Below are 25,805 nucleotides of genomic sequence, written 5' to 3' on the forward strand. Positions count from 1 at the left end.
GTGACTTTTTCTAGTTATAGTCACCACACCCTGGTCTCCCCAGGAGGTCACCTTTCCGGTGGAATTCAGGTTTGGCTCAGATAAAAGAGGGGATGGGAGGAATGCAGTAGGGGTGGAAACTAGGGGGCAAAGCACGTCTTTTTGGGTAGACAACTTGATCTCTGTCCTTACTGTTTTTGTGACTAACATGTTACAGAACAGAAGCTCTAAGGAAAGGTGCTTCCTTAGGTTTCCACACAGCCCTTCCTTCGGCTCCACAGCCCATCCTGCCTTTTTCCTCCTGTTCTTCTTCCCCTTTGGGGTGCGTATAATTACCAAATACTGCTTGTCATCCTAACCCACTCAGAACGTCCAGTGGCACCTTCTGACCTCCGTCCCTGGTCTAACCCAGCACCCCAGCACGATTTTACATGTCTCCTGTCTGGTGCGTTCTTGGGCTTTTCTTTATACTCTTGTCATCTTCTCATGTTTAGCTCACCTCCCAGTTACGTGTGTGCGAACGACCTCATGTTTTCAAGGAGACACTTTAGAACCACTGGTAAGTCCTCACTCTCAGCTGTGAGGCTAGTAAAAGTTTAAGTATACACAAAAATTCTTAGGCTAAAAAGCCAGATTCATGACCTTGATCAATCAGTAAATAAAGAGGTCCTCTACCCCTCTTGTCTAGAAGAGGTGAAGGAGTAGCACAGAAAGAAGAGTCATCACAATGAATAGGGTTAGTGAGTTCTGTAGGACTAAACTGTCTTTGAAGAACCAGTTCCTGCCTCACTCCTACGGTGGAGGTGTCTGGATTCAGTTCTCTTCTGTTGCTACCTACGATTAGCACCCTACTTAACTCATACCTAGTCACTGGGAGAGACAAATGAGGACACTACAATGACTGGATCACCAAGCAGATTTCATAATATAGACTTGTTGGCAATCCAGCCAAACAACCAGACTAGCTGAATGAGACACAATATTTTCTTGGAATTGTAGTATAACATATCTCAAGTAAATCTTAGAATATAGGACAAAAATTCTAGAAGGAAAACCACCTGAAAAGCTTGGGGGGATGAGGAAGAAAAAGGGTATTTACATTTCTAAAACATCACAGGCGCTTTGTATGTTAAACCATGAAAGAGACTCCAGGTCAAATATGAACTGTCTAGACAAATCCTTAGCTGGGTTAACCAAGAAAAAAAAAAAAAAAACAGGACTCATAACTACAATCAGAAATGAAAGATGGGACATTAAAACCAATGCCACAAAAATAAAAAGGATTAAAGGAGAATAATATGAAAAATTGTATGTAAACACTGGATAACCTAGAAGAAATAAAGATATACAACCTATCAAGATCAAAGCAAAAAGAAAGAGAAAGTCTGTTCAAACCTCTAACTATTAAGGAGATTAATTCAGTAATGAGAAACCCCCCAACAAAGAAAAGAGGACCAAATGGATTCACTGGAGAATTCTACCAAATTTTAAAGAATTAATACCAATACTCCTCAAACTCTTCTCCACAATTAAAGAAGACGATATACTCCCAAGCTCATTCTATGAGGCCAGCATTACCTTAGTACCAAAGCCAAACAAAGAAACTATAAGAAATTGATACAAATATACTCAGCAAAATACTAGCAAACTTATTTAAATAGCACATTAAAAGGATTATACGTGATGACCAAGGGGGAACACAAGGATGGTTCAACATACGAAAATCAATGTGACGTACCATATTAACAAAATGAAGGACAAAAACCACACGGTCATCTCAACTGATGCAGAGAGCGCATTTGACAAAACTCAGCACCCTTTCATGATATAAACACTTAAACTAAGAATAAAAGAAAACTACCTCAACATAATAAAGGCCATATATGAAAAGCCCACAGCAACATCATTACTCGATGTGAAAAGGCTGAAAGCTTTTCATCTGGGATCAGGAACATGAAAAACATGCTTTCTCTTGTCACTTTTATTCAACACAGCACTGCAAGTCCTAGCCAGAGGAAATCAGGCAAGAAATAAAAGGCATCCACGTTGGAAAGGAAGAAGTGAAGTTATCTGTTCACACATGACATGCTCTTATACGTAGAAAAGATTCCACACACATACACAAAACTGTTAGAACTAATAAACAAATTCAGCAACATTGCAGGATACAAAAATCAACATGCAAAAATCAGTTGCATTTCTATACACTAACAATGAACAGCCTGAAAAGAAAATTTAAATGCTTCCATTTACAATAGCATCAAAGAGAAATAAAAGTTAACCAAGAAGGTGAAAGACTTGTACACTGAAACGACAAAACACTGCTGGAAGAAACAAATAAGACACACATAAATGGAAAGACATCCCATGTTCATGGACTGGAAGATTTGATACTGTTATAATGTCCATACTTCCCAAAGTGATCTACAGATTCAGAGCCATCCATATCAAAACTCCAAAAGCAATTTTTGTAGAAATACAGAAATCCATCCTAACATTTATATGGACTCTCAATGGAACCTGAAGCGCCATAACAATCTTGGAAAACAAGAACAAAGTTGGACAATCTCACACTACCTGATTTCACAACACATTACAAAGGTACAGTAATCAAAACAGTGTGGTGCTAGCACAAACACAGACATATAGACCAATGGGATAGAATAGAGAGCCCAGAAAGAACTCCTCACACATATGGCCAAATAAGCTTCAACAAGACTACCAAGACCACTCAAAAATGGGGAAAGGACGGTCTCTTCAACAAACTTGTGTTGGGGAAAGTGGATATCCACGTGCAAGGAACAAAGCTGCACTCTTACTTTATAGCATACACAAAAATTAACTCAAAATGGATTAAAAACCTAAAGGTAAGAGCTAAAACTATAAAATTCCTGAAAGAAAACATGGGGAAAAAGCATTATGACACAGGATTTTTTTTTTTTTTTTTTGGCAGTATGCAGGCCTCTCACTGTTGTGGCCTCTCCCGTAGCGGAGCACAGGCTCCGGACGCGCATGCTCAGTGGCCATGGCTCACGGGCCCAGCCGCTCCGCGGCATGTGGGATCCTCCCGGACCGGGGCATGAACGTGCATCCCCTGGATCGGGAGGCAGACTCTCAACCACTGCACCACCAGGGAAGCCCGACACGGGATTTTTTTAATATCTTCGATATGACACTAAAGGCACAGGCAAGAGCAGAAACAGCCAAATGGGAGTACATCAACCTTAAAAAATTCTGTGTATCAAAGGACACAGTCAACAGAGTGAAAAGGCAACCTATGAAATGGGAGAAAATATTTGCAAATCATGTATCTGATAAGTGGTTTATATCCAGAATTTATGAAGAATTCCTAGAACTCAACAAGAAAAAAACAAATAACTCTATTAAAAAATGGGCAAAGGGGGCTTCCCTGGTGGCACAGTTGGTTGGGAGTCCGCCTGCCGATGCAGGGGACGCAGGTTCGTGCCCCGGTCCGGGAGGATCCCACATGCCGCGGAGCGGCTGGGCCCGTGAGCCATGGCCGCTGAGCCTGCGCGTCCGGAGCCTGTGCTCCACAACGGGAGAGGCCACAACAGTGAGAGGCTCGCGTACCACAAAAAAAAAAAAAAAAATGGGCAAAGGACTTGAATAGACATTTCTCCAAAGAAGACATGCAAACGGCTAACAACATATAGAACAATGCCTCGCGTCATTAATCATTAAAGAAAGGCAAAATCAAGAGAGAATCACTACACACACAATAGGACAGCTACTATCAAAAAGACAAAAAATGACAAGTGTTGGTGAAAATGTGGAGAAACTGGAACCCTTGTGGGCCGTTGGAGGAAGAATAAAATGGTACAGCCAGTATAGAAGACAGTTATGGTGGAGCTTCAAAAGACTAAAAACAGAATTACCTTATAATCCAATAATTGCACTTCTGCGACCATACCCAAAAGAAAGGAAAGCAAGGTCTTGAAGAAATATTTGTATATACATGCTCACAGCAGTGGTTTTCACAACAGCCAAGAGGTGGAAGCAACAGAGTTATCTATAGACAGATGAAGAGATAAACAAAATGTGGTCCGTACAGTGGAATATGATTCAGTCTTCAAAGGGAGAAAATCACATGCTACAACATGGATGAACCTTGAGGACATTATGCTAAATTTAAAAAGCTAGTCACAAAAGGACAAATACTGTATGAGGCACCTAGAGCAGTTCAAATTCACAGAGACAGAAAGAAGAAAGGTGGGCGCCGGGGGCCGGAGAGGGGGAGGAATGGGAGGTAGGGTTTAATGGGGACAGAGTTTCAGCCTTGCAATGTAAAAAGTTTGAGAGATGGAGTGGTGACGGTTACACAACAACTTCAACATTCTTAACACTACCGAACTGTACACTAAACATGGATAAGATGGTAAATTTTAAGCTGTTTCTTGTGACATACGGATGTGTTTCCATCACTAAAGTTTGTCAGGATTACTGGGTGTGCAAACAGCCCAGAGGCAGCTGATGAAGGGAGTGTGAATGGCGGTGCTTGTACCTGTGCGTGAGGAGTGTGTGTGTGTAACCCAAGAACAGTCCACATGGCTTCTGTGTGGCACAGGCAGCGGTATTAGCAGGGCCCTTTGACAGAAAATGCTCTGGTTCCCGGGAATACTCAATCTGCCCCTCTGGATATGTGTACAAATATAGATAACAACACACGTTTCAAAAATGATGATGACTCATATGAATACAATTTTGAATCCAAAATTACTGCTATAACTGTAAACTTTTTCTCCCTTAGCACCAGGAATTCTAAAGACTGAGTTTTCACCTTTTCTCCTAGAAAAATCTTAAAATAATACTTCATTTTTAAGCATTTTTTGTCCCTGTAATCTAGAACATTCTTGACCTTCTCACTTGTAGTAAGAACCAGCAAGCAATTCCGTTGTGATCAACCTTCAGTTAACATGCCCCAAGGGAGAAAAATCATCTTCCCTTTCAAAGAAAAACAAGTCAAGAGAGCGATAAGGGCCATACAAACAGACATGTCAGAACAGAATTATGCCTTTAACTTAAAAAAAAAAAAAATTAAACTTCTTTGGGGAGATTTAGGTTCTTGCTTATCATCAACATGTTAAAGTTTGCATAGCTGCTGAAACCTTAGTCGGTGTTATCTGATTGTGAAAAGGAAAAGCCTTCTGTCAGGAATGTAATCTTTACATAATACCCATGCAAACACAATGCAAATGTTTTTGGACCTCAGGAGTCAGTGAAAGGAACGCATATTCTTTTAAGAAGCCTTTAAAAAGACAAGATTGAATCGCAGCACACAACAGCATCCACCAAACTCTCTCTCGAGCCCCTCTGAGCCTCACAAGAAAGAGAATTTTCCAAGAAGTTATCAAGACCAAAGGACAACCCTAGCATGCCCCGCATGAGTCTGTGAGAGTCACTACTAAGGTGAGAGACAGGATGGCAGAGGGTGGCACCTGGCATGAGCTCGGCGGTGGGGAACACCTCCTTCAGCTTCGCCTGGCTGGCTTCCACCAGCTCCTCCTTGGACGTCGGGAGCTGCAGGGTGTCTACGATGATCTGGGCCGCCTCCAACGCTGTCTTACCCATAACAAGGGACTTCACATCCCAGCTGTATTTCTTCCCATAGCGACCGCAGACTGCCTCAAACACCACTGAGTACAGCCGTTCAGTATCTGCAGACACAGTGAGACGAAGACACAGAGGCTTTTAGGGTGCATGCGGTGGTAATGCCAAGTCTACATCAGAGAAGCACGTGTGTTCACAGTGCAGGTCAAGTTCAGGGTAGAAGGCTCTCTCGGGGAGACCTATGGACGTGAGGGAAACGTTCTCAGGCCATGGGGACCAGACGATGCCCTGGGCAGCCTGCTCTCTGCTGCTTGGGAACGTTACAGGCTGGCCCAGAAAGGAAGTCTCTAGTACGGTGAAACTGCCTTGTCTACGCGCACGCACGCATCTGGGCCTGAGCACGCGCTTGACGCCCTGAGCTGGTCCTCCCAAGCGTGCACCGTGACAGCAGCACGCAAGGGTCTGTGTGTGAGCCCTCTGCTGTTAGGGATGTGCCCCGAGGAACTACTCCCATCCGGCAGGAGCGCAGGAGCGCCTGGCCGCGGGCGGAGCAGTGAAGTGCCTACGCAAGGACAGAAAGTTGCGCGGCTCTGAGTAGGAACACACAACTCCTGTGCTTCTCGTTTCCTCTCACGGGACCAGATCCCTCACAGCACTTGTGTCATCAGGCATGGGGGGCGGGGGGCTTCGCCCACCAAGCCTTCCTGCAACAGCGGCGGCGTTTCCTGCAATGTACCTGGATGCTGACGCTCTGTGGTGAAGGGATCATTCCCAGGAGGCCGCCACCCACCCCGTGGCTGCTTCTCCCGGCAGCTGACCTGCCCTTCCCCTCCCCACCAGCTAAATGTGTCGTGCTAGGGCCTCCCTGTAGGCTGCTTCCCTGGACAAGCCCTGGACCCTCAGCCCCACGGTGGCATGCTTCAGCCTTGACGATGACCAGCAACGGAAAGAGCTTTTCTTTCTCCTCTGCTTTTCAAGGCAAAATCATCTACAGCTGCGTATCAAGTAGGCTCAGCGCTTTAACTCTTTGGGTCCTCACCGTTCTACCACGGGCTGGATTCTGGCGGGAAGGTATAAGACACACAACAAAAAGATCTCAGATATCCACCCTCAGACATACTCGCCAGACCATGCTTGGGCATGACCCCTGGGCTGGGTAATACATTCCAGCTTTTGTTTCCTTTTCTTTTTTTGGTACAAAAGAAGGTGGGACTTGAGGAAAAGTCTTCCCGGGATCCTTGGTAGAAGCAGCCAGCGTCTGCATAATAGCCTGAGTGGTTCTAGTTTTTCTAGAACCATGCTGCACTTAATCTCCCTGAAGAAGTCCCAGCAAAGAGGGAAGGGCTGGTGCACCCTCCGCCGGACGCTGAGGAGGGCTGCCTGTCACACACGCTTTTACATCCTTCTCGCCTGTGAGCGGACACAGAGGGAGGGCTCTCGGGGGTGGGGGGCGGGGGGATGGATGCACTGGCAGGGAGGCTGTACTTTTTACCTTCTACACGTGAGCACTTTTCTTCTAGCGGTTGAGAGAGAGAGAAAGACTGACAAAAAGACATCGCCGGCACCCAGCGAGTGAGAAACCACTGATGGGTTTGCGAAGGCTAGGGAGTGCCAGGAAAAGCAGCAGAGGCCGGGTGGGGACTTAACATGAGGGACTCGTGCTGAAGCAAGTGGACGGGGAAGGAGAAAGGAGCATGAAAAAAGACTAATTCTGAAGACAGAAAACAGCTGTATTCTTTAAAAACGCTTCAAGCAGCGTTTATTTAAAGCTGAAGCTTTTAATTTAAAAGGCACAGAACGGTGGGATTATAAATCTGTAGGAGACTGTGCCGACAGCCACTTTTCTTCACAATTTAGATAAAATCCCCCCAAACCCTCGGTGGAATAAGCGAGGATCTGAATGCGTCGCCAAGCTCCTCAGACGCAGCAATGAGGACGCCAGCTGACGACAGCGTACGATCAATGAAAGGGACAGCGTTTTGAAAGGAAAAGGTTCTCCAGAAGTTAAACTAAAATGAAGCCGCATAAAGTAGCTGTGCTCTGCGCCGTGCTTCTGGGTTATTTTTCACAGGAAACTCACGTGGTTTTCCACAGGCTACGTGCACACAAGCTGCTCCCTTACTCAGGTGTGTTAGGAACATACTGCAGGTACACGAGAACCTCAGCCCTGAGCGGTGGGGGGGATAGGATCCAGGCAGCAGTCCCAGCAGGTACAGATGAAGGGATCAGGCAGGCAGTGACACGAGGGCATCGGATTGGGCAGGGGGCAGTGAGGGAGGTGAGCGGACAGACTCAGCCCAGAGGTTGGTATTTTCATCCGAGCTGCGGGCTGGGTCCCCAGGTGGGAAAACAGAAGGCACTGACGTTTAGGGTCACTGAACTGTTACTATAAAAGGCATCACCACACCTGGAAGGCCTCTCTGTTTCATCTGAGGCTGAGTTTCTGTCGTTGTACTATGCTTAGCAACAGCTTTTATCATCGAGAACGTATTTAAATGCAGGCTGAGTCCATCCCAGACTCAGGACGGTATCCGTTTGTGTTTCAGCTTATGAAGACGGAAGGGGTGAGCGTATTTCCCCACTTCTCTCTTGCACGAAGCTGCACCTAATCCAGTTCTAAAGCCATGATCTGCATTATCTAATAGCAAAACCCCTCAATCAACCCGAGAGTAAGAAGCATGTAGGGTAAGAGCTGGCTTGGTTTCTCTGCCCACGCCATCTCCACTTCTGTACCACACGGACACAAAGCAAGGGCGTCCTGATCCGAGAGGAGCAGCGAATCCCCAGCCTGGCCACGCTCTGGCTGGACGTCCCAGGAGGAGCTGCTTCGCGCCGGTGACCTGCGGCTTCTGCCGGGGGCACCGTGGGGAGCAGCGGCCGCCTGCAGGCCCAGGCATGCCGGAGGACTCTGGGCTGGGAGCCGGCCCCGCGCTCGGAAGCCCGGCTGGCCTGGGTTGGAGGCCCTGCCCCGCAGCTGGCCAGCCGCTGGGAACTCAGGACATGTGCTCAGCACCCCACTGGGCCTTAGCTTACCCGTCTGCACCCTGGGGGGTCTTCCCACGGGCACACACCTGCTAGGCGCCTGCGTCAGCTGAGCGGGTAACCGGCGCCCAGCTGTGACCACGGCGCCCGGCCCTGCCTCCCCGCCTCTAGGGCCGTCTGGGGCACATGTGCCCTGCAGCGGCTCCGCGGAAGGCGGTCAGGGAGCATCTGTGAGCTCAGAGGAGACGACGAGCTCTGCTTTCCCTGCCTGCACACCACAGCTCCCAAAACGGCAAGGGCTGCTGCATCTGACAAGTCACAGGGCCTCGTTCCGGGTGCTTTACTTTAAAAGGAAGTGGTAACCATTTGGGATTCCCTCCCAGAGTGTTACACATTCCCTAGCTTCACAAATACTTGTTAACTGACCGCCCGGCCTAGGACAGGCACACTGACGCCGTGTCCCCAGCCCCATGATCCATAAACTTCCGGAAACGGAAAAGCTCTCATTTAGCAAAAACAGAGTCAGTTTTAAGGTTTAATATTTGGGACACTTAGCATGAACCTTCTTGCGCTTCCCTGTACAAACACCAACAGGCTTTGGATTACGGATGCTGCCCCAGGCCACCGCCGCCGCCCCCCCACAGAGCATACATATCATGGAATCAATGCATTCCACTTTAAAATAATAATTTAAAAATCGAAATACAACTGGCTCCTCCGGTTTTGGAAACGGACTGTGGACCCACATTGATTACCGCTCTCCAGTCAACTTACACCTTCCATATCCTGTACACCTTGAACAAAGTGAGATAATGCTTCTCAGAACTTAATATATCTTGAGAATAGTCTTACTTTCCAATTACTAAGAAAAAAAAAAGGAGGGCGAAGGTGACCTAAAGACACTGTTTTGTGCTACAGATAGTTCCTTAACGATACAAGATACCTTTCCACGTGGAAAGGCAGAAGGGCCCATCTCGGGCTAAAATCAAACTGTCACAGTCTGGCAAACAGGGAGTTGTAGAAGGGGAAGCAGACTGATGTAGCCGGCTCCATGCTTCCTCTCACCCAGAAATGGAGCAGTCTTCTTCAGTGTGGTGAAAGCTACATAGTTTACATGTGAAACGGCTTTAACGATAAAAAGGCAGCGCACGGTACATTCTGATCAAAGTGGTGGTGCCACTCTTCTAAGCCACTGTGGTAGTTAGTACACAGTAGGTAATCAATCACTGAATACACTCCTTGAAAACATGCACTTCTTTTGTTCACCTACCACTCGTTTCCCTAATCCACTGGTCCTCAAAGTGTGGTCCCTGGACCAGGAGAGTCAGGAATGCAAATGCTTGGGCCTCAGCCCAGACCTACTGAGGAGAAACTGGGTGAGGCCCCATGCTGTGACCCCAGATCTGCTGTGTGTTTTATCAACCCCCCCTCCCACCAGCAGGAAACCAGGGTGTGCATGCCTAACACAGGGGAGAATCACTGACCTGACCTGTTTTTACTAAAGCCCAGTGCTCTGCAGTCAGCGATTTTAAAACCAGATCAAGTTTAACCAAGAAAAGCTTGATTTTAACGATTACACGCATAGATCTATTAGCAGAAATTAAAGAAAAAATAATCTATTTACACTTTCCTCTGTATTGCATCCCATGCATAAACTTTTTTTTTCTTTTGAAGAAACATGTAGCTTGCAGTAAACTACAGACAACTTGATGGAACATACTATACTGAAAGGATTAGTGAACTGGTTCATCTCTCTCCCAAGTGGAAATTAAGAAGAAGGATGTCTAGCCCTGGGACCACAGAACAGGAAGCAACAGCTGTTGCCGGGGCCCTCGGTTTGAGAACTACTGAGACCGACACACTTGCTCTCTGTGCTTTCTAGCAGGGGGTCCTTGATTTCCTCCAGTGATGAAGGACCTCACTGGAAAATAAGCGTCCGTTCCCAAAAACGGACTCTTAGGTCAAGCGGCACAGCCATCCTACGGCCTAGGCTCTAGATGACGAGAGCCTGCAGACGTGGCTGGTTCTTCTCAGGAAGACAGGAGATGAGCCATCCGACCCGGCGGGCTCTGCTGTCAGGGGCTGCCCAGGGCTCTTCTTGACTTCTCAGGGCTCCCCAGCTTGCTTAATAATTTCTAGCACACTCATGGCGAAAAGTGTTTCTGCAACAGCTGTCTGCTGCTGTTCTCCATGCTCCCAGCACACGGCACGAAGCCCAGAGCCTCTATCAGCGCCACACTTGGTTCCGAGTTGCCTCTGCCGTACCCCTGCCAGGCCAGCTGGCCAGGGCGTCTACCAGCCTCACCGGCCACTGTGACGAGCAAGGCCAAGGCGGAAGAAGGTACCTGCTAAAAGTGCCGGTCACCCCAGGTGCGGCGGAAGGGCACCGGTGGATCCGGAGGAAGGCAGAAGAAGGTGTGGACGTACCAGGTTCTGAGAGGGGCTGGCAGGGGCACAGCCTGAGGCAGGAGGCCCTACAGGACAAAAGGCCCTTCCGGGAGCCAAGAAGGACCCGCCGGTGGTGAGCGCTAGCGGAGGCGCCTACGCCTAGCTCTCCGCGGGAGGACTCGGCCAGCGCTTGGCTGAGCAGCGGCAGAAAGGCCGGCAGGGTAGTGGACAGCCCTCCCGGGAAGGGGGCCGGCAGGGTAGTGGACAGCCCTCCCGGGAAGGGGGCCGGCAGGGTAGTGGACAGCCCTCCCGGGAAGGGAGCCGGCTGCAGGGACCGCCTGGTGGAGGCTGCAGGACGGGGACCCAGGAGGTGGCTACCATAAGTGGGGCATGTGGCATGGCTGGTTTGGGGGCGTATCTATCCGGCTTTCCCTGGCCCATCCCACATGGGAAGCTGCAGGCACAGAGCACTGATCGCTGCAGGGTCCGTGGTCCGGACGCTTGGGAGGCTGTGGGTCGGTGCACGGCTGGCACGTCCCGTCTCTCGAGCGTAAGGCGTCTGCCAGCTGCTTGCTTTCTCACTCTTGGGAGTCCAAGGTCCAGAGGCCACTGTCCTCCGAGTCAAGACAGCCACCCAGCAGGCTGCGCCGGCCCGAGAAGGACAAGGGTCCCACCCGCAGGGGGCAGACGGCTCCGTCTCCAGGACAGGACGCCACCGTGGAAAGCCACCGGGTGAGCAGAGCAGCTATGGAGACTGTGCGAGATGCCCCAAACATTCCAGTCCCATTAGGGGAGACAGGCACTGAGCCGGTCAACCCTGGGCCACACGCTGGACCCACGGGCCCTGCACGGATGGCCCTACGTCTCCTCCTGGCCACCTGACCCTCCACAAACCCACCCTCAGCATGTTCCAGGCTGGAGGTAGGACCCCACTCCCTCCCTAGCTCCGTTCACCTCTCCCCTGGGTGAAGCATTCCTCTTCACACAGGTGCATCGGGCACATTCTCTGTGAGAGGCACTGAAAAAACGTGGTTAAGTGAGACAGAAGCATCCTTGCCAAGTTAAATACAGAACTCAGTGATTGAGACTGAAAAGCTTATTAAAGTTTGCTTGGGGGAAAAAAAAAAAAGGAACAGCCAAATACCTGCAAAGGTAAAGGGAAGCTTTGCAGAAAGAGTGGTAGAGAAAAGGCAGTATGTAAATCAGAGTATTTCTCTCAGCTCAGAACTACTGATATGTGGCCCTCTGCTAACCACAAGGACCTGGACGTCCAGGAATGTCCTCTCAGACCTGAAAACGGATGCCAGGCAGAGGCTACGTTAGACACCGAACGCAGAGGCCTGGCACTCTGGGGAGGAGAAAGAAAACAGGACGAGGAGAACACAGATGCTGCCTCTAGCAAACACTGCAAGTCTCCAGGCGCTGAGGGCACTCGGGTGCGCTCTCCAGGGGCCACCAACACTGCGTGTTGTTTATACACACAGGAGAGGCTTTCCTAGTCTGTGTGGCTTAACCTTTACAAATGAGCTTGCATGTAAGAGGGAACACGGCCTCGTGTTTAGGAATGTACAAGACTGAAACCAGTAATTAACAAGCATGAAATTACCAGTCCTGGTAATATGTGCTTCAAATTAGCAGCCTGCTTGCTCTAGCAGGCTTAGAGGAAAAGTATTTAAGGGTCTGATGTACTGTTTCCTGTAGCTGGAAGCTATCAGTTTTCAACTGTAAAGAAGAAATAATAACTCCTTAAAATGAAGATCGGTAATAATAATTTAACTGGGTGATCACTTGTAAAGTAAAAATCTTGATTAGTATTCAGCATGATTCACTGGTGGGGTCAACTATTCCCTTTAATAGGTATGGGTATTAGTCAAGAATTTTTTTTTCTGGTAATCCATAATAAAGTTTAAGGAAATCATTTTAAAAATGAACTGGTTCAAAAAATGTTGCTGGATCATATGTTATCTCTATGGAAACATATCTGTACTGGAGGAAAAAAATGAACACTGACCCTTAGACTCATAAACCTAAATGTAAACCCAAAGCTATAAAACTTCTGGAAGAAAATACAGGAGACCATCTTTGGAACCATGGGTTCTACGAAGGCTTCATACACAGAACACACAGTAAGAACCCTAGAAGAACACATGGATAAAGGGGCTTTCGTCAAAATTAAAGGACCCCAGGAAGAAAAGGCAGGCCACAAAGTGAGAGAAAATACACACATACACACACACAACTTACATGCAGAATCTATAAGGAGCCGCACTTTACAGCTCAGTGGTGACACAAACAACCTACAGTAGAAAGAATAGCAGCCCCGCAAAGATGCACGTGCCCTGATCTCCAGAACCTCTGAGTAGGCTTCATGGCAAAATGGACCTCGCAGGTGTGTTTAAGCAAGAGTCCTGAGGTGGGGAGATGACTCTCCAGGATCACAAGGATCCTTCCGAGAGGCAGGCAGGAGGGTCAGAGTCAGAGGAGATGTTGAGGGCAGAAGCAGAGGTCAGGCAATGCAGGGTCACAAGAATAGGAAGGTGGGTGACCTGCAGAAGCCGGAAAGACAAGAAAACACTCCTCTAGAGCCTCCAGAAGGAATGCAGCCCTGTCAACACCTAGATTCTCCCCTGTCCAAGACTGCTTGTGGATTTCTGGCCTCCAGAGCTAAAAGATACGTCACTTTGTGTTGTTTTAAGCCACAGGGTTTGTGATAATTTTTTACAGCAGCAATAAAAGTAATACACAGCCCAACATAAAAACCACTTTGGATAACAGTCTGGCAGTTTCTTACGAAGTATACAACTATCATACAACCACTAGCAATAAAAAGGAAATAAAAAAATAACATGCAATCCCATGAATGAGTTCAAAAACATGATGCTCAATGCAAGAAGCCAGATGAAAAAAGGAGTACATTCTGTATGATTCCATATAAAATCCCAGGAAGTGCAAACTCATCTGTAGTTTCAGGAGACTGACAGTTACCATGGCAGGGGCATGAACAGAGAGGGATCGCGGAGGGCCACAAAGATACTCGTGGGAGCTGTATCCTTACATTCCTTACCTTGAGTGTGCACATGGTATCGCGGGAATTACATGCTAAAACTGATCCATCTGTGCAGAGTAAACTACCCCTGAAGTCCAATGTGATCAAAGTGTCCTGACTAGACTTCTCAAGGTCTGCTCAGAACAAGGAGAACCAGTGTTTGCAGCACAAGAAAATGAAGATGTACCTGGAATTCCAGGCGGCCAGACTGTTCCTGAACACAGAGACACTCCTGGGGTCAGCCAATCAGTATGAGGACGTGGGGACAAAGGACAGGGTGCGTGAGACGGCTCTCAGTCAACCAAAAGGAAGGCTGTCTTTTAGAAAGCGTGACGTCTGTGCCCAAGGAGGGAAGACTTAGCAGCGTTGTCCCCTATCTTTGGCCTAGGAAGAGAGCAAGACTTTCTCAGGATTTAAGGTATAAAATGAGCTTTCCCTGAGGAGACACCATCTTGATGGATGCGAACAATGGCCTCTGAAAAATAAAACTGGAAAGACTCCTACCTCACTCCTTACTACTGAAGTAAATGAAAAGGCCAGACATCACAGTTGGAGGTCAGGGCCTGACTCTACCCAAGGGAGGCCGGGAAGACCATCCTAAGAGGGCCGACGAGAGGCTCATCATGCTGCCTGCCGAGGGGCACCGACAGGCAAGGGAGGTAGCTGCTCACACACAGTGTGCACGTCCCCTGAATTCCTATGTTAAATGCTAACTCCCCATGTGATGGATGCTGCTAGGAGGTGAGGCCTTTGGGAGGTGGTGAGGTCATGAGGGAGGAGCCCTCCTGAACAGGATTAGGACTCTCCTAAAAGAGACCCAGAGAGAGAGCCCCCCAACCCCTTCTGTTACGTGAGGACACAGAAGGCACTGTGAACAGACATCGGACTCTCCGCAGACACCAAATCCGCCTGACCTTGGTCTTGGACTTCCCCAGCTCCAGAACTGTGAGAAAAACACGTGTGCTGTGTAAGCCACCCAGTCTGTGTACTTTTGTTAGGGCAGCTGGAGCAGACTGAGGCAGAGTGATGGCAGGACTCCTTCACACATGGAAGGACTGGAGAAGGACAGGCGGGCACTGTCCCACACGACGAGCAGTCAAGAAAAACGTGATCTCTGCAGTAGCTACCAGTTCCAGCGCCCCGGATGCCAAGTACGAACAATGATGAGTCTTCCAGGCAAATCCCAGATGCCCCTGCACACCTGCCAGGTCAACTCCAGGTGTCCCCAGTTAGTCAAGGGGTGTGGACAAACGGCCTTCCACCTACCCACCCCCATAATCACAGTGAAGCACTTCACGTGGAAAACACAGGAAAAACAATTCCTCTCCTCGTTTTTTGTTCTTGTTTGTATTTCGGCAAAGGCACAACATAGACAAAGAAGGTAAAGAACAACAACTCAAGCTTCTCTGCAATATTTTACTTAGACTGCGGCGAGGTAACAGAAATGCCCAGCTACGCTTCGTTCCCCAAAGTTGTTTTCTTTATCCATTCCACCACTGAAACGGGTGATGTATCCCCTGCATCTAGGCTTTCCCTTGTTCACTGTCTCTGCTTTTCGATCACCCATCCTGTGGCCCTGGTCTTCCTCCCACCCTCAGAGACACTGAAAGTGACAGGAAAGGCGAGGCATTGGCGACGGCCGGCCCTGGAGCCAGAGGCAGTGGTGGGGATACAGAACGGGCCCCAAGAAACAGAAGAGCAGGGCGGGCAAAGTCGGAGGCAGGGGGGCAAGAAGCACAGAGGACGTTTACTGAGCCCTGACAAACTGCAATACTAGGAGACATACCTTCTAAAATGGGGAGAAGTTCAGGGAAGTAAGTGTAGAATTTGGTAGTGATGATTAAGGGCTTTTCAAGTTAGAAATCTCCCAAACTCATCCACGGAAGTCACTTTACAGTTTACCGATTATTTTGTGATATTTAACAGTATGTTACTGATACAGAAATGCTATCAGGACCGCTTAAAAATAAGAGATTCTTTTTAAACTTTTTTTTTTAACTTCTATTTTTAAGCTTTTAAACAAGGCATACTGAGTTTCCATGACTTCTTCCAGGTCAGCGAGCTCACCTAGGGCCCATCCAGGGCTGAAACCACGGTCTGCGTACGAAAATCCCAGGAGCTCTGAACTTTAACTTGGCCTGGCACATGCTCCTACAACTCACGGGTGCCGGGCACTCTGACTTCAGCTGCGGTTCTGCCAGGTGTGGGACCCTGACCAGCGGCACGGGCCTCACGTGGGAGCTGGTGGGAAATGCATTCTCGGAACCGCTCCAGAACCACAGAGCCTGGGGCGCCAGCAATGTGTGTTTGCACAAGCTCTCCACAACAGCCTGATGCCTGCTCGAGAGAGAGAAGCACAGACCGAAGTTTCATTAGCATTCCTGGCAATGAGATGACACACAGTATCTCCTATCATCACTATGGCTACTAAAGTAATTAGTAATAGCCAACAATCAATCACTGGGCACCTCCCATGGGATCTGTGTGTCCCTGAGATCCATGACAACCCTCCTGATATGTACAGGATTACGCCATCCCCAATTTCTAGATGGACAGACTGATGCTTGGGGTACATGGTCCATGACAGTGGGGGTCCCCCATCAGGCTACTGAAAATTCGCCCTGGAATCTGGAGGCTGAGGGAGAGCTTGCCTCAGTTACAGGAGTGGAGGCTGGGCTGAGGGCAGAGTGGAGGGGACTGGGTCCTTCCCGGAGTGAGATGCTGTCTTGCCAAGCACGGCGTCCTGGGGACCCTGGAAGCCTCGGGAAGCTCTCTGCCCACGGAGGAGGTGCCGTGAGTGGGGACAACCAGGATTCGCGTGCTGGCCTTGCTGCTTCCTGAAGGTGTCCCCTTGTCAAAGGGACAAGCGCACTGGAAACTCAGTTTCCCTGTCACCCAAGGCTGTGCGGGGGGGATGAAAGGTGCCATCAGATGTAAACTGTCCAGAGCGGAGTTATGTGCTCCGTCAAGGGTGTTCCCATGAGATGCAGCGGGAGATGGAGAAGGGCAGGTAAGGCGGGGCTTTTCCGGGAGGGTCTGTCTGCAGAGGGTGCATGTGAGGACATCCGGGGAGAGAGGACGGTCCATAACGGAAGCACAAGCAACAGGAGAAGGGGCCCCCGGCTGGGCCTTGTCTTCGGGAAGACATGCCGTGCCTTTCATGTCCCCAGTCCCCTCTGTCCCTGGACGCAGGGCACGGGGAGCAGCAGCATGGGATGGCACAACTTTCTCCAGGGAGTTTCAGGAGTCAGGCCTGCAGGCCACGCTCCTCTGCTACTTCTCATTATGGGGCAGTGGGCTCGAAGGGGCGATTTCAGAGTAGAGAAGGGGCCCTGGCCCCCAGGGGGATGCCCACCCGGTGCATGGACAGGACAGCGAGACTCCTCGGAGGGAACAGCCCGCAGGGAGGCGGCTGGGGGCGGGACAGAGGCACGTGGAAGGGGCTGGGGCTGGGGGAGGCCCACGTGGCTGACAGAACGACGGGCCTGCTCCCTCTGAGGGCTCTCTATGTGCCACGCGGTGCGGGGGCCCCTCCTGCAGCTGTGCGATGGCAGGGAGGATAAAGAGGCCCTGGTGTGGATTCACAAATTCGGGAGAGCCACAAGGTCTTCCAGCTGAGCTCTCCAAAGAAGACTGAGTCTTAAATCCTGCAGATACTGGGATTAAGATACTGTTTTTACAAATTTATGGTTACCGGGGGGGAAGGGGGGGAGGGACAAATTAGGAGCTTCGGATTAACACATACACACTACTTAAAAAATAGATAACCAACAAGGACCTACTGTACCGCACAGGGAACTCTACTCAGTACTCTGTAATGACCTACATGGGAGAAGAATCTAAAAAAGGGTGGATATATGTGTATGTATAACTGATTCACTTTACTGTACAGCAGAAACTAAGAACACTGTAAATCAACTATACCTCAATAAAAATTAAAACAACCAAACAAGATACTGTTTTTACATTCACTGGCGCAGAAAGCTGATATACCTAAAATGAGGAAAGAACCCATACAGACACTGAGTGAATCACTCTACGCTATATATGTGACCACATGTGCAGAAACGGCTTTTCCAGTTAGTTTTTTCTCAGCACAGATGGTTACGACCTCTCCCTCTCCTCTCCTGTATCCTTCCTTCCTTTCTCACGTTTCCTACGTGGATGTTTCCAAGCAGAATCTCAGAAGGTGCAGAGGCTGACTAAAGACTGCCTTCCTGTTTCCTGTAAAGAGTCAGCAAGCACTGCATGGGACAGCACATTTATCAGGCCCTGTTTCTGAATCACGGCTCCATCAGCATGCGTCATCCTGCTACAGATTCTGTGCGGGGCCACACCGGCCTGAGCATGGCTGAGCGTGAGGGTGTAGGGCTCCAGGGCTGTGCCTCCCTTACACTTGGGATGCCTGGGAAAGACTGGGCCCCCATGGCGGGCTCAGGTTTGGATTCTGACCACCAACTTACACACTAAAGTATATTCAGAAGGTACAATGTAAGACAGCGTATTCAGAGTACGTAACCGCCCTTGCTGTGGAGCCCACGAAAAATTGCAATAGTGAATCCGGGTATAGGCAATGCTCAATGACTTTCTCCAAAAAGACTTCTCCTAAGGTCAAACTGAAACTATTACTAGAGTCAGGTTACGATTTTGTATCTATTTCCCTTCTCAATCAACTTTATTTTCCATATTTGAATACAACTTACCAAAGCTAGAAAAGTTCTAACTTGAAGGTGACATGCATCCCAGGAACTATAATAAATTTTTACTTTTTGTTTTGCAAAGTATCATCAAGCAAGATTTGGAAACACTTAAAAATGCAGTACGTTTTACACACAAGTGTTTCTTGATTCACTACCCAATGACCGATTCAAGAATTTCCCTGGCAATCTTACTAAATTATGCTAAAATTATGCTAAGTTACTTTAAAATGAGATGAAGGATAGGGATGCTATAACCCTTTTTTTTTCTTTAATTCCTTGAAGTGATGGTTTACAATCAGGGGTGATTCTGCCCTTGGGGGACATAAAAGACAACATAAATGTGTTTTTTGCTTGTGAATCGTTTTTTCCTATCTGATTTAAAAGATAACTGCATAAAGCAATAATTATAAATCTCTGTTGATGGGCACATAACGTATGAAGATGCAATCTTTACAGCAATAACAGCACAAAGGAGGATGGGAAAGGAGATACATAGGACCAATGTTTTTGTATACTATTTAAATTAAGCTGGTATTAACGCAAACCAGATAGGTGTAAGTTGTTAACTGTAAATACTCAGAGCAACCACTAAGGAAAAAAAAAAAAAGATAAGACAAGAGAATTTAAAATGTACACTAGAAAATCTATCTGGTTAACATAAGAGAAGGAAGGCAGTGATGAAGGAATAGAGGAACAAAAGAAAAAGACATGGATTTGTTTGTTTTATTTTTTTGATTCCACATATAAGTGAAAACCTACATTATTTGTCTTTCTCTGATTTACCCTCTAGGTCTATCCATGTTGTTGCAAATGGCAAAATTTCAAACTAATATAACACAGAAACTTGGGACTTCCCTGGTGGCGCAGTGGTTAAGAATCCACCTGCCAATGTAAGGGAGACGGGTTCAAGCCCTGGTCCAGGAAGATCCCACAAGCCCCTGCGCCACATCTACTGAGCCTGTGCTCTAGAGCCCACGAGCCACAACTACTGAGCCCGCATGCCACAACTACTGAAGCTCGCATGCCTAGAGCCCATGCCCCACAACAAGAGAAGCCACTGCAATGAGAAGCCTGCGCACTGCAACGAAGAGTAGCCCGCGCACTGCAACGAAGAGTAGCCCGCACTCGCAGCAACGAAGACCCAATGCATCCAAATAAATAAAATATGTAAATAAATAAATTAACTGAAACGAAGCAAAACAGAAACAGGCTCACAGTTACAGAGAACTAATAGTAGCACAGTGGAGAGAGGTGGGGGCGGGACGATAGGTGAAGGGGATTGAAAGGTACCAACTACTAGCTATAAAATAAATAAGTTACAAGAATGTAAAGTACAGCACAGGGAATACTGTTAATATTTTATAACTTTACACAGAGCGTAATCTATAAAATTATCAAATCATGATGTTGTATGCCTGAAACTAACATAATACTGTAAGTAAACTAATACTGACACTTCAATAAAAAAATAAATGCAGACAGAGGAAAGTCTTCCTTACAGTAGAATGCCTGCTAATAAATGCAGATTGATGGCATCTGACCAAAAAAAAAGACATAGAGAAAACAAATAACATAACGCCATACATAAATCCTCTTTTATCAATAATGGCACTATATATAAAAGATTAAAAGTAAATTAAAAGGTCAAGATTGGCAGAATGTATTAGAAAAAGAAAAACCACATGATCCAACTATATGCTGTCTACAAGACACACTTTACATTGAAAGGTGCAAAAAGGTTGAAAGTAGGAGGATGGAAAAGATATCCAATGCACACGGTAACCAAAAGAGATCCAGACTGACCACATGAGACAAAGGAGACTTAAGGCAAACACTTCTATTAGAAACAAACAAAAAAATTAATAGAAACATTTTATAAGGATAAAGGGGTCATTCCATCAAGAAGATGCAACAACTATAAACATATATGAACCTAACAACAAAGCCCCAAACACATAGAACAAAAACTGAGGGGAGAAAGGGATGATCCAACAACAGTAGCTGGAGACTTTGATGCCACACTTTTAATAATGGAGAGAACAATTAAACTGAAAATTCACAAGGAATATAAGACCTGATTTAAAACACTTAACTATGTAAATACCATAAACTGACTGGAGCTTATGATAGTATGGAACACTCCACCCAACCATGACAAAATATTCATTCTTCTCAAGTTCACAAGGAGAATTCTCCAGGAAAGATGATAAGCTACGCCATAAAACAAGTCTCAATAAATTCACAAAGGATCAGAATCATACCAAGTATTCCCCTGATCATTGATAGAGTGAAATGAGAAATCAGTAACAGAAGGAAATTTGCGAAATTCCCAAATATGTGGAAGTTAAACCACACACACCTAAACAGTCAGTGGCGAAAAGGAAAAATTACAAGGGAATTATGGGATGAAGGAAAATGCAAACATAACACACCGAATGGTATGGGATGAAGGAAAATGCAAACATAACACACCAAACGGTATGGGATATAACAAAAGCAGTGCTGGGAGGGAAGCTGATGGCTGTAAATGTCTGTGTTAAAAACGAACGGTCAGAGAGGTGAAGCACTGGTGGGTCTGAACGTGAGAAAGTGGACCATGAACCAAGGAATGCAGGCGGCCTCTACAGCTGGAAAAGGCAAATAACAGATTCTCCCCTGAAGACTCCTGAAGGAACCAGTCCTTGATGTGATTAGCTCCTGAGACTGAGGTGGGGCTTCTGACCTCATAATACACTTGTGTTGTCTTAAGCCACTCGGTTTGTGGTAGCGTAAGGCAGCAATAGAAAACTAACACAATAAGAAACTTTCCCCGCCATCTATTTTTCTTTTTTTCTCATTGGGTTTGTGTACAATGACTCTCAAACAGACCAAGCACAAGAAGAGACCTTTCTTAACGTCTCATTCACAGGTGCCTTAACCACGGAAGGTCGAGGACAGCTGCAGAGAGTTTGTAGAACTATCGTGTGTGACAGCTTCCACTGTGTGTGGAGGTCACCCACCAGGTAGTAAGAACACCATGGCCTCGGCCTTTGTGACTGCTACATCATAATCACACACGTATAAATCTTATTAACCACTGGGCTTTTTTAATCCATGTCATACTGACATATGATGACTTCCTCTTAGTGAATAACTTAAATTCTTTTCAAATTTTAAAAGATAAATAAACATACAATCATAGGGTTCTAGATGGATGTGCCTTTCCCATCTTCTAGAGAGCTAAACCCTCTTGAGGGTTAGTTTCCCCACGCCTCAGGCTTTATGGATTAATGCTAAATCCCTAGTTCTCATGCCTTTTGAATAAATGCAAACCAGAATGTGTCCTCCAAGAATGCATAAAAAGTTTCCATCTAACTTCACCCTAGAGATCTAAGATGGCTGAGAAAGAACACGGAGGCTGCCACGAAAGTGGATTTGGAAAAGCAAAAATGCAGGAAAAGACTGACAGTAGACATGAGTTCTTTCAGGTGTTGCCTTAGAATCCCATGTGTTGGATGGGTATATCCATCAAACCCCTACTAGTTCAGTCATCATTTCTAACACTTCACCTTAAACCCAGAGACATGCAGTTTTAAAGATTCCCTTCCCCACGCAAATCAACAGCTTCCGTTCCTTTCTTCAAGACCTTCCTTCAGTGGCTGCTCCTGCTTCTCCTCTATTTCTACCCTTCCTATGGGTACAATGGAATCCAGTACTGAATGTATCCCCAGTGGTGCGTGCATTAGTATGAAGGCAGTGCCAAAAACAGTTTTAATTTAGCACAGTGCAAATCATTAAGGAATCTAGGAAATGCACTGAAATGAGAAGAGATAAAGAAGCACACAGTCCTCCTCCTTCAAAGACACACAAGCCATTGTGTCACCAGCATAATTCTTTAGCTGTTATGTGTGTTTCCATTCACTTATTTTTTGGTGTGGGTGGGGTGGAGGAATGTCAGACAACTCAACTGTAAAGAGATGACAGGAGTTAAGACTGGAGAAACTTATGCTATAATCCTGCTGGTACAGCCCTGGGCATCCATGCTCTACCTCCCTGGCCAGTCTGCCTGTGAAGTCTGTAAAATACTGGTCCACATCTGCTCGATCTCTTCACAGTATCAAAAATCCTACATTTCTGGGTGGATTAGTTTACTCTGGCTGCAATAACAAAGCACCACACAGTGGGGGGCTTAAACAACAGAAATTTACTTTCTCACTGTCCTGGAGGCTGCAAGTCTGAGATCCAGGTGTCAGCAGGGCTGGTTCCTCCCGAGGCCTCTCTCCTGGGCGGGCAGACGGCTGTCTCCTCACATGGTCTCGTGTGTGTGTGTGTGTGTGTGTGTGTGTGTGTGTGTGTGTGTGTGTGTGTGTATGTGTGTGTGTGTGTGTGTGTGTGTGTGTGTGTGTGTGTGTGTGTGTGTGTGTGTGTGTGTGGTGTGTGGTGTGTGTGTGTGTGTGTGTGTGGTGTGTGTGTGTGTGTGTGTGTGTGTGTGTGTGTGTGGTGTGTGTGTGTGTGTGTGTGTGTGTGTGTGTCCTAATCTCCTCTTCTTGTAAGGACACCACCCATACTGGATTAGGACCCACCCTAATGACCTTATTTTACCTAATAACCTCTTTAAGGACCTTGACTCCAAATACAGCCCCATTCTGAGGTCCTGGGGTTCAGGGCTTCAAAATATGCGTTTTGGTGGGATGCAATTTAGCCCACAACACTGAGTTATAGATGTTCATCTACTTAGTGTGTCTTTCTATCGAAGGCAAGGGCAACCAATTAAAAGTACCCTTCTATGTCTTGTTTTTTCTAGGTTACTAAGAACATAACCCAGAAATAAGGGTCAAAATTTCTTTTAAAGAACATCTGTTTACAAGGTATAAATTGATTCACATAGCTCAGATGTCACTTAACGCTACCCAGGATTTCTACAAAGACGAAAAAACAGTAAGGCGTGCTTCCCCCTCCCACGCAGAGTGTACCTTTGGTGACGTGGGAGCTTTCCTGAGCAAAGGAGGCAGAGCTCGGTCACCACAGGTAGAGCTCAACTGACCAAGCCTTCCAACTGCAGGGGCTCTGAGAGCTGAGCAGTGACAGTGCCCATCCTGTTCTCAAACAGAACTGGCTATTAGTCCAGAGCTCCGAGGACCTGGGAAGTGACAGCAGGTGAGAGAGGCTGTCTCTCTGGGAACAGGCAGAGGCTCCTCTGACACAGAATTAAGCCTGGCTCCTATTCATTTCCTGACTAGCGTGGGTATATGGCCTTACACGGTGTTACTCCAAGTCAGACAAAGTACACAAAAGAAATCCATCAGGCAATCACGTATTATTTTCATGGCCCTCTCTGGGACTTGCATGGACCTGGGAAGTATACTGAAAGAATGAAAAATTCTTGTCAGGTTCAAAGATTATTGGATTTAGGTGGAAAGACATTCACATATGCCAAGAAACGCAAAATCTAATCAGCTGGGCGGGAAAAGGCTTTCTCTAATGGACAGGCACCTCTCGATCCCCAGAACATTCACAGAGATGTTTAAGGGAAGGCAGGGTGCTGAGGCAGTGTTTGTGTGTTATCTATTACTTTATTACTTGTATCCTTTAATGGAATTTGGCCTACTGGGGCAAGAATGCTAGAAATAAACTTTGAAACACACACTGGAATTACTAATTTTCACTAACAATTTAAGACTACATTATTGCAACTCTCTTGGAACAGTCAAGTGAACTTTACGTTCATCATAAGCTTCATTTACTAGGCTTAAAATGATCTCTGGCTATTCAGAAAGGTTCTGCGTGTTAATTCAGACGAGGGAAGTATGGAACAAGGAACTAAAACGTAATAGCTTTATAAATGGAGCTTAACAAGCACAAAGGTGTTGCAGTTGATTAAAAAATGTGTAAACAGAGTCAAACACTGTCATGGCCTCTTAACAGTGAAGACTAACGTCTACCAGATTTGTCAACAGAATAAGCAGAAATTAAGTGTTTAAGGGACAGCTAGGCTTTTTTAAAAACCCGGTGTACAGGAGTCAACTCAGCACACAAGCAGCCGCATCAGTAATATTAAGCACCCGTGATACGTGGCCCCCGTGTGTGTCAGTGACGCGAGAAGAGCGGAGGGTGCGAAAGGGCTGGAATCCCAGGGCACCGCAGGCGGAGAGGCGGGGTCCGGGGTAGAATGATGCTCCTGGGGCTCCCAGAATGGAGATTCCCATAATCAGGAGGAGGTGGGTGGGCACGCTGGGAAATAAGACAGCTCTATAGGTGCGGGATGGGTTTTCTGAACGTGGGTCTGGGTATCTAGCTTCCATCTATGAGATCTGTATCTGGGGAAACACGTTCTGGTTATCCGAGTACCGGACGCCTATGTTATTTTAGGCCCTTTTACACGCTAGTGTCCATGCCAATCAATAATGACGTGGACAAAGTTCAGGCAGCCGTCAGGTGAAAGAGCAGGGCCCACGGCGATCCCTGCCAGAGTAGCAAGAGTATGTACGTGTCGGATCATTTTCTGATCCGGGACAACTGCCACACCCCCCGAGCCAGCTCCCAGCCTGGAAGCCGCAGCCATCCACGCCATCAACAGTGCCTTTGTACGGCACGCCCTGCCTTCGAGGCTGTGCAATGGCTAGGAGGTAAGGCCTACGTTCCTGCATCTGGCACAAGGCTCACCACGCCCCGTCCCCTTCCTGAGACCTCTGCTCCCACCTTTCACGGGGCAAGGAGCCTCTTCTCCAGGCCCTGCTCTCTCAGACTTACACACAGTGCCCTGCTGGTCTGGGATCCTCGCAGCCCTTCCTGCTGCCCCACCCAGCCGACTGCCCCGAGGCTGGGAACGGACCCGGTCTCCCGGGAGGCACCCTGGATCTCAGCCCGCTTCCTCTGCCCGGCTCCCAGGGAACTGGGTCAGCTCAGCCGATCGTGAAGAGGCAGCAGGACAGAAAATGTCTGCCCCCTGCAGCCTGCCTCCACGGCACCCCTGCGTGGCCTTGTATCCCTGCCCTGCACCGGTCTCAGTACCCGGCGTCTGGTGGGTGGGCCTGCTACGAAAGCCTGTGGGACTCAGGAGCGACGCAGGGCCCTAAACGCCTCTCTCTCCTTGACGGCCCCGGTGGATCCGTCCTGTAACGCTTTTCTGAAATTCCCTTTGAACGTAAAGCTCTATCCCCAGA

At 47.6% G+C, this 25,805-nt stretch overlaps 1 protein-coding gene across 2 annotated transcripts in view; it reads right to left on the minus strand.

The window, feature by feature from the left end:
• PUDP (pseudouridine 5'-phosphatase) overlaps positions 1 to 25,805 on the minus strand; it is a 124,139-nt gene that overhangs the window by 85,865 nt on the left and 12,469 nt on the right. For both annotated transcript variants that reach the window (XM_027095480.1, XM_027095479.1), the window contains exon 2: positions 5,436 to 5,654. In XM_027095480.1, coding sequence (XP_026951281.1) covers positions 5,436 to 5,654 — 219 coding nt within the window. The remainder of the gene's footprint in view (positions 1 to 5,435; positions 5,655 to 25,805) is intronic.

The sequence above is a fragment of the Aethalodelphis obliquidens genome, unplaced genomic scaffold (assembly GCF_003676395.1).
Source record: "Aethalodelphis obliquidens isolate GAN/ISIS:26980383/991018 unplaced genomic scaffold, ASM367639v1 scaffold91, whole genome shotgun sequence".
NCBI lineage: Eukaryota > Metazoa > Chordata > Mammalia > Artiodactyla > Delphinidae > Aethalodelphis > Aethalodelphis obliquidens.